Source organism: Cladophialophora bantiana (assembly GCF_000835475.1).
Source record: "Cladophialophora bantiana CBS 173.52 unplaced genomic scaffold supercont1.2, whole genome shotgun sequence".
NCBI lineage: Eukaryota > Fungi > Ascomycota > Eurotiomycetes > Chaetothyriales > Herpotrichiellaceae > Cladophialophora > Cladophialophora bantiana.
In genome coordinates, this window is record NW_015971576.1 from 1,077,948 (window position 1) to 1,095,427 (window position 17,480).

At 52.9% G+C, this 17,480-nt stretch overlaps 5 protein-coding genes across 5 annotated transcripts; 2 read left to right on the forward strand and 3 right to left on the reverse strand.

Annotated features, from left to right (window-relative positions):
- Positions 1–91: 91 nt before the first annotated feature.
- Positions 92–1,254, reverse strand: Z519_01398 (uncharacterized protein; the record flags this gene model as incomplete). Its single annotated transcript, XM_016759155.1, has 2 exons — positions 92–911; positions 992–1,254. 2 exons carry the CDS (start codon positions 1,252–1,254, stop codon positions 92–94), a joined length of 1,083 nt encoding a protein of 360 aa, XP_016624483.1.
- A 1,253-nt stretch (positions 1,255–2,507) lies between these two features.
- Positions 2,508–3,247, reverse strand: Z519_01399 (uncharacterized protein; the record flags this gene model as incomplete). Its single annotated transcript, XM_016759156.1, has 3 exons — positions 2,508–3,039; positions 3,091–3,134; positions 3,185–3,247. The coding sequence occupies 3 exons, from the start codon at positions 3,245–3,247 to the stop codon at positions 2,508–2,510; spliced, it is 639 nt and encodes a 212-aa protein (XP_016624484.1).
- Positions 3,248–3,628: 381 nt separating this feature from the next.
- Z519_01400 (uncharacterized protein) lies at positions 3,629–6,217 on the forward strand (the record flags this gene model as incomplete). The annotated part of the gene is made up of 1 exon (XM_016759157.1): positions 3,629–6,217. One exon carries the CDS (start codon positions 3,629–3,631, stop codon positions 6,215–6,217), a length of 2,589 nt encoding a protein of 862 aa, XP_016624485.1.
- Positions 6,218–7,646: 1,429 nt separating this feature from the next.
- Z519_01401 (uncharacterized protein) lies at positions 7,647–8,871 on the reverse strand (the record flags this gene model as incomplete). Its single annotated transcript, XM_016759158.1, has 2 exons — positions 7,647–8,372; positions 8,434–8,871. 2 exons carry the CDS (start codon positions 8,869–8,871, stop codon positions 7,647–7,649), a joined length of 1,164 nt encoding a protein of 387 aa, XP_016624486.1.
- A 5,094-nt stretch (positions 8,872–13,965) lies between these two features.
- Positions 13,966–16,365, forward strand: Z519_01402 (uncharacterized protein; the record flags this gene model as incomplete). Its single annotated transcript, XM_016759159.1, has 1 exon — positions 13,966–16,365. One exon carries the CDS (start codon positions 13,966–13,968, stop codon positions 16,363–16,365), a length of 2,400 nt encoding a protein of 799 aa, XP_016624487.1.
- Positions 16,366–17,480: the final 1,115 nt, after the last annotated feature.

Here is a 17,480-nt window from a genome sequence, read left to right on the forward strand (position 1 = left end):
GAATGACAGCTTCTCAAGGAGAGTATGAGCGCATTCCAAGACAACTGCGCCTGCGGAAAAGCTTGGACGACTTTCGCGCTTATTTTCTTGCTCACTCCCTTCCCAACCTCTCCCCGGCATCCGCTGTCATTTCGTACGCGGGTTTATAACATTCCCTGCCCTGTTCATCAATGTACCGCAACTTCGGATTCCTAACCGTGTCATTCACACCCCCGAGACTCGTGTAGCCCGCGTCGTACATTTCACAGTATCTCAATGGCGCCTCGCACCCTGCTGTCCTTGACTCGTGACGGGCGCTCGTGCCACCACCGTCCAAACACAGGCCCACGTCTTTGAGGTAGGGCGAGCGCAAAAAGCACCAGATTTCCGAAAGATGCCAATCAATAACCGGGTGGATGCGCATGAACGGTGGCCAATTGTGATCAGTCGGGTCAAAGTGGGTCAAGTGAGAACCGTGCGGGTCGGTGCGCCGAGTGCCGACAAAGATGGCTTTTATGTGCGGGTTCGAAGAGAGGTAAAGGGCAAAGGCATCGCGGAAGGAGATGATTGGTTTGTCTAGAGACTTGGACACGTGGTTGGTGTTCCGGTTGAGGGAGAGACCGTCTGGTCGTAATGCTTCTAACGGGGGCGAGACCGGAGGGTTGGAATGCGATTTCTGTTTCTTTCCCGGACCAGGGTTTGTGGATATATGGGTTAGGTCGAGGTGGTAGAGGCGCGCAGAATAATCAACAAACTCGGACACGGCGGGAAAAGGATCGGGTGGCTTTGCGTAGATGGACGGAATGGATTTGGGGAACTCTTTCCGCCTGTTTCTGGGCTGCGTGAAATGGGTGTAGATGACAGCGAGATATAAGATGAGGAGAACCAGGCAATCTTTCCCGCCATTATAAGAGAGGGAAAGAGTCTCGAATCTGTACAGTCCAGTCAGTCCCCCGCCAGATCTTTGGGTCTCGGGGAAAGGTCGAGGAACACCAGCGGGATGTTGACTCACTCGTACTCATCCAACGCCTGTTCTATAACCCGCATGGATATTTTCGCCTGCTCTTGAGTTCTCCTCGTCACATTATCTTCAGGCACCGCCGAAAGGAACGAAGACACCTGCGCATGGAGCAGAGCACACACATCCTGCAACGAGTGGGAGGCGGGAATGTTGGCGGGGAAGGGGGACGAAGAGGATACATCAGCTTCTCCATTGACCACGGCGAGGGTTCCATTGGCCATGGGGGCATTGGGCGGCAGCGACGTAGTGCTCATAATGGCGACGACATGGATGAGGGAGGATGATGGAGAGAGAGTAATAGTCCGAAGAAGAAGAGCCAGAGAGCGAGGTGCGGTTGCGGTGCCTTGGGACCCGAGAGAAACGCAGAAAATCGGAGAAAGATGACATCGGGCAGGTCGGGCCCGCAAGTCACCAGTGTGGGGGGAAACACGCCCGAGACGAGGCTTCTAAGTCATACTCGGTACTACTCACCTACTTGGCTATTCTCCCGCTGCCGAGATACGAGTTTATCCAAGGCTGACACGTCTCGTCCCCAACCGAAGCCGGTAGACAGTGCAAGTCACTTTTTCCATTGATCCGTCAGACCATCTTAGCCCCCTTCCACCAGCCCGATTAAGGCTGACAAGGCTGAGCAAAACACATTACTAGGATAATGACAGTAAGTCATATTCTAACGCCTTCCAGAACATCAGCAACTTCATCCACGCTCTTTCCTGCACCTCGACACGTGTCTGTTCCAGTCTCTATTCTGTCTGTAGCCAGAGACGTTTGACAGCTGTAAGCAATTCCCAGTTTATCGAGAGTAGTCCGCCAACATCTAGAAATCTTGCAAACACAGTGCTGCAGTGCAAAGAGGAGTGATGGCGTAAAGGATATAAGAATATGATCGTCGCGTTTTCTCCAGCTTTTCCACCGGACATGATCCCGGACCATAGCGTGTGCTTTCCTTGACAAAAGCTAGGCTAAGGAGGTGATCTCGCGGTGAATGTGAAATAGCGCCATCGACCCAATTCCTGTGCGACTGTTGTGAGCCATCCGATCCCGGGGAGTACGCCCCGAAAAGCCACCGGGGCACAGCTGAAGGCGCCGGCATTCTGTTCGATTCAAATTGCATCGTGATAAAGCGAGAGATGTTGACGAGGCTTTCTCAAGGGACCGTGCAATCCAGTGCAGAATAACGAGCTTGCTGGAAGATGAGCCGTCAGCCTGAGAAGGCAACCAGGTCACACGCTGGCCCTGCTTTTGCCACCCAGAAAGACAAATGGATTGCAATGAGATACACCTGCTGAGATGCATTAGCTCTGGCACAGTCCGTAAATCAGATGACTAACGGGATTTTTGCTGGTGGAAGAGGAGTTGGCATGCGTGGATGCAAGTCCCTTTCATTGCGTCCAAATTCCCCGGGTATTCGTGTCTATCATTTGCCATAGTCGCCATCATTCCTTTCAAGGGCCAACCGGTTCATCATATTGCGTGGAAACAAACATGCCACAATTGAGTAATGGCATCAACCCAGGACCTTCATCTTCTTTTTCTTCTTCTGCTCCTCGCCCTTCTTGACACCCTTCTGGAAGTCGCGCCAACTTCCTATTCGCTGCTCCCGGGTCTCCTCCCATTCCTTTTCATGGTCTCGTTTCCGTTTTCTCTCCTCCAATTGCGCATCCTCTTTCGCCTTCTCACGACCCTCTTCTTGCATTTTCGCCTTCATCTGTCGCCGCCTACGGGCCTCTGCTTCCACTAGTACTTCCACCGTCTTCTTCCGCCATTCCTGCTTGAATTCGTCTGTTTTCAATTCCTCAGAGTCCACCGTGTATTTGTGCTGTCGGATCAGCAGTTGCCTTGCATCTGCAATGCATTCATCAAGATGCTGGCGCTGTTTCTCATCCAGCAATGCGGTCTGTGCCTTCTTGAGCCGGTCAAACGCCTCAGGAGCCAGAGGATTCTTGGTCTTGTCCGGATGGATTAGTAGGGACTTCTTCCGATACACGATCTTGATGTCCGATTCAGGGACTCCAGGCTGGAGGTCTAGCACCGCGTAGCTACAAAAATGGTTAGTGAGTCGAAGCGGATCAGGACGTGCCAAAACTTACGCATCGAGTTTAAAGGCTTTGAGAATGCGGTCGATCTCAGCATCCTGTGAACAGTGTTAGCCAATCGTTCATTATCCAGGTCGAGTGAGCGCACCTTATCATATTCCTTGGCTTCCTTTTCAAGTACATCGAGAGCATCGGCCTCATCATTAGCCATGGTGGGCTGATAGTATGTAGCTTACCAATGACTGTCAAGGTCTTCACCTTCTGGGGGACAATGTCCGTGACAGAAGCGAGTGATGAGAGGAGAGCAGAACACTTAGCACAACAATGCGAGACGGTCGAGCGTAACGGCGACTGGAGAACCTCAGAATTTGGGGCGGGAAAGGTGTAGGGCAGAGGTTGCCCAAGAGGTCAGGGCTCTTCGTATCGGCTCCATCAGGGAGTTGTGCCGACGAGGCGTGCCGATGTTTTCCCGCTTATCGATAACTCCCCTTATCACATGATCACAAAAATAATTTCGAGCCGCAGCCAATCTGGAGAAACAGTCGCGCACCATTCGCACAGCATTGTCACAGGCACAGTTTGTATTGTTGCGATGGGACCGCAGGGGCATCGGAGAGGGCTTAAAGCCCCGAAGAAAGAATTTCAGAGGCCTAGAGTGCTCAAACGCAAAAGAGAAGAGGAAGACCTTAAAGCTCTCGCTCAGAGAGTTGCCAGCTTCGACGCCAAATCTTCGGCTCCGCCAGAGACCTTTGTTGACCTCCCGCTGTGTCAAGCAACGCAAGATGGGCTTGCAGCTTCACACTTCAAAACCTTGACTACCATCCAGAAGAGCACGATCCCGCTAGCATTGCAGGGTGCGGATATCCTGGGCGCCGCAAAGACCGGTTCGGGCAAGACACTGGCATTTCTGGTCCCTGTTCTAGAGAACTTGTACCGCAAAAGATGGACGGACTACGATGGCTTGGGGGCACTCATACTCTCCCCCACTCGAGAACTAGCCATCCAGATCTTCGAGGTTCTGCGGAAAATCGGACGCAACCATACCTTCTCTGCTGGCTTGATCATTGGTGGGAAGAATCTACAAGATGAGAGAGAACGACTCGGACGTATGAACATTCTGGTTGCCACACCGGGAAGAATGCTACAGCATATGGATCAGACGGCGGAGTTTGACATCGGAAATCTGCAGATGCTGGTGTTGGACGAGGCGGACAGAATTATGGACATGGGGTTCAAGCAGACCATTGACGCCCTGCTCGAGCACCTCCCACCGAACAGGCAGACTCTCATGTTCAGCGCCACTCAGACCAAGAAAGTCTCCGATCTTGCAAGATTGAATTTGAAAGAGCCGGAATTCGTCTCCGTTCACGAAGCAGCCGACAGCGCCACGCCATCCTCACTGCAGCAGAACTATGTGGTCACTCCGCTGCCAGAAAAGCTCGATACCTTATGGTCCTTCATTCGCGCAAATGTCAAAAAGAAAATCCTGGTCTTCCTCAGTAGTGGTAAGCAGGTCCGCTTTGTGTACGAAGCCTTTCGGCACCTGCAGCCCGGTGTTCCTTTGCTTCACCTCCATGGTCGACAAAAACAGACAGCACGGGTGGAGATCACCACGAAATACGCAAACAGCAAATACGTCTGCTTGTTCTCGACAGATGTGGCTGCCCGAGGATTGGACTTCCCTGCTGTAGACTGGGTCGTGCAAGTCGACTGTCCAGAAGACGCTGACACATATATTCACCGCGTGGGACGAACAGCACGGTTCGACCACGATGGCCGGGCTGTGTTATTCCTTGACCCAAGCGAAGAAGAAGGCATGTTGAACGCGCTCGAGAAAAAGAAAGTCAGCCTCGAGAAGATCAACGTGCGTCAGAAGAAAATGCAACAGACTATCCGGAATCAATTGCAAAACATGTGTTTCAAAGACCCTGAATTGAAGTACTTGGGACAGAAAGCCTTCGTAAGCTATGTGCGTAGTGTACATATCCAGAAGGACAAGGAGACGTTCAATCTGAAAAGGCTCGATCTGGAGGCTTTTGCGGCGAGCCTGGGCCTTCCTGGCGCACCTCGCGTAAGATTCGTCAAAGGAGAGGACGCGAAAGCGAGGAAGAACGCCCCGAGACAACTCCTGGCGGCGCTAGAGCCGAGCAGCGACGAGAGTGGTGCCGAAGGGGAGCCACGATCCAAACAAAAACAACGGAACAGTGGAGTCAGGACGAAGTATGATCGCATGTTCGAACGGCGTAACCAGGATGTCCTGGCAGAGCACTACACGAAATTGATTGAAGACGACGAGGAGGATAATGATAACGAAGCAGCAGTCAATGCTACCGCGCCCAATGACGACGTGGACGATTTTCTCTCGGTAAAACGGCGCTTCGAAGCCGGCGACTCAGGTCTCGATCAGGACAGTGGTACCGACTCGACCTCGTCAAGAAATGCCCCTTCAATGAAAAAGACGAAACCAAAACCAAACTCTAATTCTTCCCTCGAACCGAAGAGCATCCAGCTCTCCTCCAACCCAGACGCCCCGACCCTAACAATCGACTCGCACCGACGCGAGAAGCTCCTGGCCTCGAAGAAGAAACTCCTCAAATACCGTGGGAGAGGATCTCACCTGACTTTCGACTCTGACAGCGACACGCCCAAGGACAAGAAAGCGTACAAGGACGAGGCCGAGTTCACGGCGGCAGAGGAGGAGAGAAGGGCATTTTTGGAGAGAGAGACCGAGAGGGCGAGAGAGGCTGATGTCGTGGACAAGGAGATTGCGCGCGGCAAGAGGAGGGAGAAGAAGGAGAAAAGAAAGGAGAGGGAAAGACAGCTGCGAGGTAATAACAATAGTGGGGAAGGGAATGTCGGCGACGACGAAGACGAAGACGGAGGAGGATACGGTGTCCAACTCGTCCCATACGAGGATGAATTCGACGACAAAGCCGAAGATGATGCGCCTCTGGGAAAGAAACACCACCACCACCACCATGACAGTGACGCTGATGACGACCACGAACCATCCCCGCCATCCCAACCCAAACCCAAGCGCCAGAAGAAATGGTTCGAAGACGATGACCACGACGACGACACGAAGAACAACAACAAGCCGAAGGGGAAGAAGGAGAAGGTAGCAGCGCAGACACAGGAGGACCTGGAGGCTTTGGCCGCTGGTCTTCTCGCGACTGGCTAGCTAGCACGCAAGCTACATACCTACTTGTAGGTAACTACGTTATCTGCTGGACTGTATGACTTGGTACCTACCTACCTACCTCCTAGGTGTATAACTAGGTACCTACTTGTAGGTAGTGAGCAAGGGAGCAAGTGAGCAAGTCGACCTAGGTTTGTCGCGACGCTTCAAGCACGCAGAGTTCTGTAGGTTACTACCTATACAGTACATACTCCGTTCCATACACACACACCGTCTACTAACACCGATCCGATCTGACGCGGTATGATACAACCCCGAACGAGTCCGTAGAACAGGCTTGAAAATTGTTTGTTCAAAAAATAGCTTGCCCATCCAGGGGTCGTCGCTTTGCATTGCACTGCTATTTCTACAAGAAACCGCCTCGCCTCGCCCTGCTCTGCCCTACGCCGTACGTATAAAATGTAGTTGATCTTGTTCAAATTCCCCATGCCGTGTCCCTGTCCTACTCGGCCCCATTGTATTGTATGTATGGACAAGGGGCCCGAGCCGTCTCGGCTGGCATGTATGATTCCAGCAACCGTTTTCATATCCCAACTGGGAGCCCGTCATAATATTCGGTCCATGGGTGGTACATGCCTTGGCCCTATTCCCAGCGACCCTGTCCATTGCTCCGCAAGGAAGAAATCTCCGCGCCGTATATTCGGGAGTCGTGAAAACGCCCATATTATCGTTGTATCCATCGCCACAAATGCATGCGTGAGATCGGCCCTCAAAACCCAAATCTCGTCTCGGGTTATATTCAGTTAGAGCCCCCATCTCCAAATTGCTGTCCATATGCTTCAGCCGACTTCCTCGTAAGATGTCCGGATTGAGGTTGGTGCCGTGTCGCCAACGCTTCTTGAACGATTATGCATATAGGACAACCCTGCCACAAAGGAAAAGCTCGTAATCATCCTTGTTGCACGGAAAGAAGCTGCAAGGTCATGAGATCCATCGACCGGGTGTCACAACGCAGAAGGCTATATGCCCCGACGCCCACCAATTTCATGTATTTCTATACTGTGCTGTTGACCACTTGTATAATTGGGGTATCGGAAGGTCTCGTATGAGATTCGTTGCGCAAAAGTCCAAATCGACTCGCGTGGCTCGGGCCGTAGCCACACTTTGTCTTCTGGTTCATAGAATTGTCCCCTTTCCGAAGAGGAACTGGAAATTTCTCAGCCGTCGCTCATGCTCTCGCGTCCGTTAGAAAGGTACAATCTGTCTTGTGTCCAGCACAGACCATTTTGTGCCTGATTAAGATGGTTGTACAGAAGTCTGCATTGGGTGAAAACAGAAGATTATTCTCCAGATTTACCTCAAGCTCTCGTTGCTTCGTTCAACAAATGAAAAGATCTTGTCGCATATCTGCGGCCAAAGGTGTGGTGCCTGCTGGTATGACTCTCCTCGTCCCCTGCAGAAGACGACCACCTCAGTCGTTTCGGGGACCTAAGATGCCCTGTATGTCCATCTTCGGTCGTTTCGGATCTGGTTCTTGTGTGCCATCATTTCTGCTTCCTGGCTCTCCCCGGGCAGATGGTTGAGTTTGTTGAGGAAGCTGCTGCACAATCGCCGGGTCGATCGGGGCCGAAGGAGCTGGCAGGATGGGAGGGAGCTGAAGACTGGATGACATCTGGAGGGGTGGCAGCTGATCAGCTGGCAAGGGCGATGGACGAGGAGGAAAGATGGGGTTGGAAGTGTAATATCCAGAAGTTCCCACCTGTCCTTGCTGGGATGGGTAGTTGTAGCCACCGGCATAGGTCATCGATGGGAAGGCGGATTCTGGATGCGAAGGGTTGTAAGGTGACGGTGCTTGCCCTGGCATGGGCGCAATACCAGCGGGATATTGACGAGACGATGAAGGCACAAATGTCCCCTCCGCCGTTGCCAGGCTGGGCGATATTGACGGCGGCGCATGTAGGGTGAAGATCGATGATGCTGCCCGTCCCGGTCGAAAATTAGTTGTACCGAGCGGCCTGATGGGGTGATATGCTGCTGCTGGGGGAAATATTGACTGGTCTGCGAATCTTCTCGGTTCTCCTAGGCGACCGGGCACCGGGCTCAATGCTGCTTCAAAGCCTGGCCGTCTTGCAGAAGCGTCGTCTGGCTTTAGCGGAGGACGGCCCCTCTTCTTGTGCTCGACATCTACGCACGAGTCCTAGCGAAAGGATCATCAGCTTCCTCAGTTCAGCCCATGGGTCGATTCACAATTGGCGCACCTCTTTGCCGCTTTGCACACACCTCCGACACGGGCGACTGCTATCACATCTCAGATGCTTCTTTTTGCAATTTACACAAGCCGAAGCGACATGCGCCTTGGGTTTTCGAGTCGCGCGTGGCGAAACAGGGCTCAGTGCCAAACGAGGCGATGGAGCGCTGATGGATGTTGAGGGGAGGCTCGAGGCAGACTGATATGAGGCTGGAGGGAGTGGATAGTTGAGCGCATACGGCCCTGGTTGCACGGCCAGCTCTGTAATGGTCTCCCCGCCTCTTGGTAGCGTACTCGGTCGAGGAGCTGTGGTGTCTAAAGGCGTTATAGGCGAGGCAGCGGCTGCTGTCGTCGTCGTCGGAGGAGTGTGAGACCGAGATCGCTTCCTTCTTCGCCCGGCTGTCTGTGGAGGCTCAGCTGGTGGTTCCGGTGGAGGAGAGCCGGACATGGGAGGGGAGGGGAGAGATGCCCAAACGGGCGCGGCGACTGGCTTCGGCAGAGTGAGACGCTCTATGGTGAATCTCGAGCTGTCAATGCTGGATCGGTGTTTCTTGAAGGACAGGCAGAGAGGGAACTGAGGTGGGCGTGGATGCTGCATCAGGTTCGTTTCCTACGGCCCCTGTTCGAAGATCGCAAAGACGGCCTGTTTCGCGTCCACTTTCAGTGATTTTCGCCAACAGAACGATTTTCCAGTGACTGCAATGCGATGTTCCCCCTCAGATGTCCGTGCTCAGAGATCGATTCGAATTCAAAATGACTGTGGCTCGTCCATGTCCAAATGTACCTCCGACGCTTATTTAGATGTCCGTTGCAAGTGCCTTGCCCCAAGTCAGTGTATTGCGTCAAGATCCAATGGATTGATCGACGGGTTTGGCACAGCATATCCACCAGAGTTGTGCTGCCTACCTGATCAGGTTTGCCCGGTTGTCCTTCTGGCCCCCAATTTGATATTCGACCAATATTGACCAAACAGAATGATAACAAATACAGACGTCCGCCGTCGAGGGCTTGAACGGTTCAACAGAAGTTTGGAGGTTGTCGAGCTTGGGCAAAGCGAAAGGGCGAACAGCGCCAGCTCGGCAGCGAATCACTTGGCTTCAATTCGAAAAAGGAGCGTCTGGACTCAGTCTTCGGTGGTCCGACGAAAAGCTGAAGTAGGAGAATCAAGACTCGGCGAATATGATTCGAAAGTCATGACAGGACCAGAAAACAGAACTCACTGTGAGAGGTGAGGGCCAATGCGGTTGAAGTCTTGTTCATCTGTATGCGAGGGCCGCAGCCTTTGGGTCATGCAGAGACAAAGCGGGAACCTGAGCAGCAGACAAATTTCCTCATGTTCGTGAACCGTGACGGCGATCTGCTGTATTGAGAGGCAGAAGACGGAGCACTGACTCAATAGTCCCGGTTAACAGCTCCACAGTGGTATGGATGCGAAGCCCACTCCCTCATGAGATCCAGGGATCCAGGGATCCAGGAAGCTGAGAAGCTGAAAGGGTATGCATTAGCTTTTGCATCGGAGCGGACACTTGGCCCCGTCTCCCGCTGTCAATTGCGACATCCCATAATCCGCAGGGTGTGTGGACGAGGTTTCGCCGCCCATCGCAAGAAGCCATGGTGCCATGGTGTGCATGTCTAGGTTGGTGCAAGGTCGGTGGCACCAGATAGTGGTGTCTCGGCAAGCCAGCGACACGATGGCACCAGCCACAATCCGCCCCCCAGCCTGGCGGGGAAGATGAGGCCAGCTATACGAAAGGAACACCGATTGCTTCAGAGTGTTAGGCACGCACAGGTAGACGCGAAGGGTGGCCAACGTGACCAAGCACTCAAAAAGCATACTTGTCCAGGTAAGCTTCGCCCAACCGGGGCCCAATGAAGAGATGGTCACAGAACTTCCCCAACGCGGGTGGTACTTTGCAGAAGGCGCGGAAGAAACACGCTGGCATGCCAATCGAGAGCCTTCTTGCCCCCCGAGGCTCAGGGCCCAAGGTTCTCACCATTGGGCGGACAGAGCCTAGATTGGGCAAAGCAATTGGGCAAGGTCGGCCGTTGAAAACGGAGCCTCGAGACCAACGTCGATTGGCGACACCTTCGCAAACATGGAGAAACAGGGGAGAGACAAGACCTGACGGCTTCTGCCCGAAACGACCGAATCAATGACGGGCATTCCCATCATGCATCAAGAGAGGGAAAGACGCTGGCCCCCCGACTCCTAGAGTGGCCAGGTTTTTTGCCTTGTTTCGAGGGAGGAAGTTAGTTCGCCTACCTGGAGCCATGATTTGGCACGGGAGGGGAACTCCAACCAACGTCCAAGGGGTGAATCGCAATGCTCGCATGAGTCGGGGATCTGATGTCCTTCTGCCAATCTCAAGGTATTGACTATCGGGCTGCATTTGGCCAGAAATAGCCACCGCCGTACCACCCGATGACGAGCTACGAACCTCCGCGGTGGGCTCCCAGTCCCACAAATCCTACTGACAAGCTGCCTATTCACTGAGACCATTCTGTTGTTATTGTTGTTTTGGTATCAATCGGGACTTAGCTTTTTAGGCGTCCGCGGCTGGGGGCCGGCGTGGATTCAATAATGATGAGCAAAACCCTGGGTCGCGTCTTTGTTGGTATTCTCATCAGCATCAGCATCATCAGCCACCTCATTGCGAGGACTTAAGCAGGGGGCCCCGACCGATGGAATAGACGCAATCGATAAGGGGATTTTCCTTCCATTTCTTCGGCCAAAACGCACACCTACCTGCCTCCCAGGAACCGAGTACTCGTAGGACCTATTAGTTATGGCTGCCCCTTTTTCTTTTTCTCCCTTGGGGCATGCCGCCACGAAAGCCAGAGTCAAGCTGACACGAGAATGAAAGCCTCGTTGGCGCGCATACTTGCGCCTCTGTGTGGCTAATGTGGCCAGATCTTGGTTTTGTTTCTGCATGCAAGGTCTTCCGGGCGGCAGGGTTTCGAGGGTCTCATCACTGGCGTTTGCCATCGACGTCGGTTTACTCCAAGTTAGTCTTGCGATTGGAGGTCAAACCAACCACTGGTGGCCAGAGTGTCATCCAAGATGCCTCTGCTTTCTTCAGCCAGACCAGGGGTCTTCGGATCAATACCGATGGATCCGGAAATCAGGAAGGAATTTCCTGTTGGTTAAGACACCTTACGCTGGTTTCTCGCTTGGTGGTAATCCTCCGGCTGGGCTGGTCATAGACTCCCTATTTGGGACTCCCTGGAGAAGAAGCCCCCGGGTAATATGGATTTTGTTTGCGCTCGACCATGTGGGATAGATTGCCCTTGAGAAAAGTTCCATAAATAATTTGGCGCCGCAACAGGCGAGTGACCGTCGTCTGCCCCTGTGCTGGAAGACGTTGGCATGTCACTTCAATAATAAGCGAATCCACTCTGTCTACGGAGGACGGACTAGGTACGTATTCGATATTATACTCGTAACTTACTTCGTACTGGTAGGAATGGTGGTACTAAGCCGGAGCGGTGGTCCTCCCTGTTGAATTTCTTCTCATTCTGCCGGAAGTGGTCATCCTTGGACCCTGCCTCCGGCCATGGTGTTGGGGTTGACATTTCATATCCGGTAGCCTATTAGAACCCCTGGCATCACTTAAAGCATGTCAGCCAACCGGCGCATGCACTTGTATGCATGCCTAAGTTGGAGGGACCACCAGAGAAGCTAATCCATGTCCTGACTCCTCTCCAGTTCAACTGTGATCTCAATTTGTGTTCAATAGTTAAAGAGCGGGAGAACAGCCGTCGATCAAGGCACTATTGATTTCTAGTCAGACAAGAGATCGTCGTTAGGCCTCTCAGCTCAGGCTGGGTGCACCAAGTCTCCAAGCATGGGCGCCTCAAAAGCCTAGTTAGGATCGATGACAGACAAGCGAGAAAGAGGCTCGATCCGCCCAGGGTACGTTTCCGGTCGTCAATTATTCTCCGCAAAAATTCCGTAGGTCCTTACCTACACCCTGCGACAAATTTGATGATGGTTCTCCCATCCAGCGCGGCAGGAAGAGGGAGGGAGAGTTTGCACATGCCTCTCAGGCTCTCTTGTCGTTGCTTTTCCCCAAGTGATTTTCTGGAATGCGGCCCAAAGGGGGCCCAGTTCGGGATCCCTACCGTATTAATTTCGACGGCGAGTAGATATGCTTAAGCACCCTGGATTAGTTCTGTGGGAGCAAATCCCAACGGCGAAAATTGGAACTTTGTCTGATGCCCCTGACCCTGTCTCTTCCCACGCGCAATTGGCGACCTACGGCTCCATCAGAGTCAAGACTACCTGTACCTCTTTGGGCCCACGTCGTACTCCGTGTTATCATTTCGAATATCGAGCGAGCTTCCGAATCCAGCGGCCGATGTGGCACTGGCGGTCGCTGCACTAGAAGCCATTTATGTTCCCTAGTCTTACGCCACTCAAATCTCAGTTCGTGATTTCTTGGGGAAACCCACGTGGCAATCACAATCCAGGTCTGGCCGAGGTTAGTGTGCTGGGGGCTGTCGATGCTTCTTCTGAGACATCTCAGCTGTGCACGACCACTCTCGCCTCTTCATCGTGAGGCTGTGAAGGAGATTAATTTCGAGGCGGCCAGCCGGCCGGGACATTTTATGCGAGGAAAGAAATTCTCCGATGCGAGAAGCAATCATTTCAAAGGCGTTCGCCTCTTTTGCGAGGAGTCACAAGTACTCGTACTCTGTGCTAGTGTCCATATTCAGGAATGTCTGCGGAGTCGTCGCATACACCCAAGTAATGGCTCGGCAGGTTGGGCACTCTTGAGGCATGGGATGATCTGCTCAGTGAATTAATAACACAGCAATTGGTGCAACGGGCGTTCCCCCTTAGCCTGCGGCAAATGCGGGTTCTGGATACCGACGCCACAAAGATCAGCTGAAGCATGCATGATGGCGAGGCGCAACCAGGCTGAGAATTACTTGTTAGAGCCGTAATCATCAGACCAGTGCCTGGTGGTAATCGCGCAGAGGGGTGGATGATCCTGGGCCTCAAACTCTGGATATAATGCTGTTTCTGATTACGATGGATGCCCCGATTTTCTTTTCCTTTCAGCGAAGTTGAAGGTCGTGCATAGCATCAGAGGACAAGTAAGTCGCGGTGAAATAGCTGTAGGTACTCGATAGTGAGGCAGGAAACTAGCTCGCTACCTAGTTCGCCAGGGACCTACAGTACAGATACTGCCTGCAGCCGCCAAGAATTCAAATGACGGAATGACGAAATGACGACCAAGACGACAAGACGACAATCATACGTCGCAGCGAATGTTAACTTGAACTTCACACTAACAACCTCCTTCGGATCCCTCTGCCATCATCTTGTTGGACTACGACGTCGCTAAGTCAAGGCATCGGATCATCCATGTCGTGAACTGCTTGTCTCGTTCGCCATCATCCCAGTCTCCTCACCTCAGCTTCAGAAGTTGAATTTGCTCAAAAAAAGTCCTTTGTCGCGTGCCTCTCCCGGTCGCCCCTCGATTGTTGAACTCTAGTAGAATCCCAGTATATCCGCAAAAAGCCTGCAGAACCCCAAATGATGGCTTCTCAAACTGGGGCAGACGATCCCTTGGTCTCGGCTCTGCCTCCCGCCACTGATTACATGACTTATTTGACATTGTTGGAGTATCAACTGACCCCTCGGAACCTTCCTACATTGAGCAGGCTCCTCGGCGACGATGACGGTAAACTCGCCGAGGAAATTGGATGGGACTTGCTAAAGCTCATTCTCCCTATGGTGAAGGACACGCCTGAAGAGGTCAATCGATGCCTAGAAATTGTTGCTCGAAGGGGCAATCCCCGAGAAGTCGTCGTCCGCGTCGCCGAAGAGCTAGAGAAGTTGAGTGATGCAGTCCAGGATTCAGACAATGAAGACGGGTTTTATCATGGAGATGACCAAGATGAGCTCCCGACCTTTCCGGGCGAAGCACCTCGAGTTCATCTTGGACAGATGACCCTCCACGGCATGCCGGAGCAGAAGCCTGCCGAGATCCCTTCTGACAAAGGCACCGGCGAATCGAGCATGGCACGGCAAACAGTATCACTCAAGGCATTAAAACTGCAAGCGCTGTTCAACATGCTGAGCATTCTCCACCCTAGAATCAAAACGCAGTACCCCAGTCGCTTTCTTGCAACCTCCCTCCCGGCCGCCCTGGGCGCGTATCGGCAGGTTCCCATCTCGATCGTGACTACTTCCTCTTTTTTGAGCATGCTGGAAAAGATATCTGGCAGGAAACGTCCTCCCCTGCCTCCCCGCACGAGCACTCAAGGCGAGGGACCGTCCTCAAGCAAACCAGCACCGGATGTGCCTGCGACGGCCGCTTCTTTACCAGATCCGGAGGCCAAGGCCGAAGGAGAAGATACCGGAGTCAATGAGCCTTCAGAAGGTGAAAAGTCCATCGTTTTCAGACTCCTTGACGCCGTTTTACTCGAGGTTTTGGACGAATACATGTCCTCGCTTGCAACCCAAAAGCATCCCTCCATGTCCTGGACAGCTCGATTACGGGAGTACCGCGAGCCAAGGCGAATCGTGCCCGGCAGACCGGCAGAGATAGAGATCTGGCAGAAAACACTAGAACTGAAGGAACGAGACGCTCTTTTAGCTCAGTTTTTCTCCATTAGCCAGCAGATGCAACTCGACGCTAGCCGCGAGATCACAAGACTCGTACATGAGGACGAGGACGAAGATCTCGAGAATCCATACCATGACAAAGATAATGCGCCTTCAGAGTACCCGACCATGCCATCTCAGATCCCGTTCCCCAGAGCCGGGGTGATCTTCCTCCACGCATACCAGTCCTACCTAGATCCGCCCAATGCGGAACCGCTGCTCACCACCTCCGAGCTCACAAAGCTCATCGCTCACTCGTTTCCCCTCAGCGCAACTCCGTCGATTCCCCTGCCACCACTCCAAGACTCGCTGCTCTCTCTTCTTTACAAACAATCCCTCGCAATCTCTGCCGCCCCCACGACACCACAGCCTTCTCCAGCCAAATTCCTCCTCTTGATAAGTACATTAACGCAACTCTTCACCATCACACCCTACCCGTCTCTGCGTGACTCAGCACATTATATCGCAACGAGACTGCTACACGCGTATCCCGATCCCTCCGTTCGTCTACAGATCATTGCGCAAACACTCCGGGGAGATACGCTGAGCACCAACTGGGCGGAGATTGAAGATGAGCTGGGGGATACCGATCCGCCCGCGCCGGGGATTGATGAAGAGACTGGATTGACTAGGAGCACTTCAGCCTTGCAGCCGCATCCGATTCCACTGGCACCACCACAACAATTAGGGCCCTTGAAGGCTGTGGGCGTGGATTGGTTGAAGGATGAATTTTCGGAGTGGATTCGTGCAAGAGCGCAAAGCCAGGCTGCGGTGGTTGGTGCCTTGGATCCTTCAGTAGTTCTCCTGCCACCGGAAGATGCGAGCAGGGAGGAGACGGGCGAGGATAAGAAAGATGCGGCACCCTCTCTGATTGATCTGCTCTTCCCACCGGCCATTGCCACACAGGGTCTCTCCACAACATCCTCCACGACAACATCGACCTCTCCAGGAGAATCATCCTTGGAGAGATTGCCAGAATTTCTCCTCTCAATTCCTTTCTACATTTCAACCCTCAACCTCATTTGCATCGTGCTCCCGCATCTACCTTTCTCTCAACATCCAGCTTCGGCTCTAAAATCCCGCATCGCGGCGCATCTCTCGTGCCTTGACAATTCGTCGAAATTCTTGCTTGAGCTGCTTCACCATGCTCAGTCGTCGTCGATTTCCGCTACGACTGCGTCTGGAGAAGCAGGAATGCAGGGAGGGGAAGGAGGCGGTGACAACAGGTATGAAGGGTTCCTGGAGGAATCGCGTGCTGATATTTTTGCATTGGAGGATGCCCGTGTCAGGGCCATGGAGGCGTGGAAGAATGCGCACAACGAATGATGACGGGGACGAAAGGGCCACTCCCCGTTATTGTCTGTCCAATATGTATGTAACAAATATATCAGCGGCTCGTTCCGGATACTGGCAGGGAGAGTGAGCGACGGGCCACCGGACAGGCCAAGTGAGTGGGCAGGGAGAGAACAAGAAACAAAACGAAGCCAAAAAAAAAAACGACCGAGTCCATCTATCTATCTCTCTGTGGGCTCGAGAAGGAAGCCGGAGTTAGCAATTTGCTTTACACCATTCACGCAATCATGATAGTGGTCAATCGCTCAAATCACTCCATAACTGAGTCAAACGGTCTGCCTTGAAGGGGGGAGGAAATTCATCCGAGATGGACGTTTGTTCAATTCTCTTGTTGATTCTTTTTGGGGGGGGGAGGGTTTACGTTGAATTGTTGGCTCTCTTCCTTCGACAAGGTCTGAGTATCCCTGCAGAATCTTCAGCCCTCATCAGCTAGCTCTCTATCACCCTTGTCTCCTCGAAACTAACTAGGTATGTAATTCTTTGCTCTCCGGACTGGCGTTCTGTAGGTATGAATGTTGGAAGAAAGACGCAAAGCACACCAAAACGACAGTGCGCGGCAAGAGTCGGCAGTCCAAGCAAAACGAAAAAAAAAAAAGCAAAGGGCTAGACAATCCTTCCTCGGAAGAACAAGAACAAGTCCCGCATAGAAAGGGCAGAGTCCAACCCAAGGTGTCTAGTTCGCCCAGTCTATAACTTCCGTTGACGCCCATCATTCGAAGGAAATCATAACAGTGAACCCGTTGTGCTGTTGGTCTCGGCCCCACATCCAGAACAGCTTGAAGGTCGAAGTCGGAGGCAAAACTTGTCCTGGGGCCCAGAGGGACGGACCAAGAGACTCGCGGAATGGTTCCAGAACAGTTCGGGCAGACTCTTGTTCATGTGACCACCCATTTTCCTCCGAGGGCGCAGAAAGTCATGGAAACCCCACACTGTCAACCCCACGACTAAGTCGTCGAACGAAGACCATGTGAACATGTGAACCTTTCCGATTCTTTCCACGTCGCCCTTCCGATCTGCGAACCAAAATGGGGGGAAATCCCCCCGGAGGGCTAAGACCTCTCCCCGGTCACGGTTTGTGGTTTGGTTTT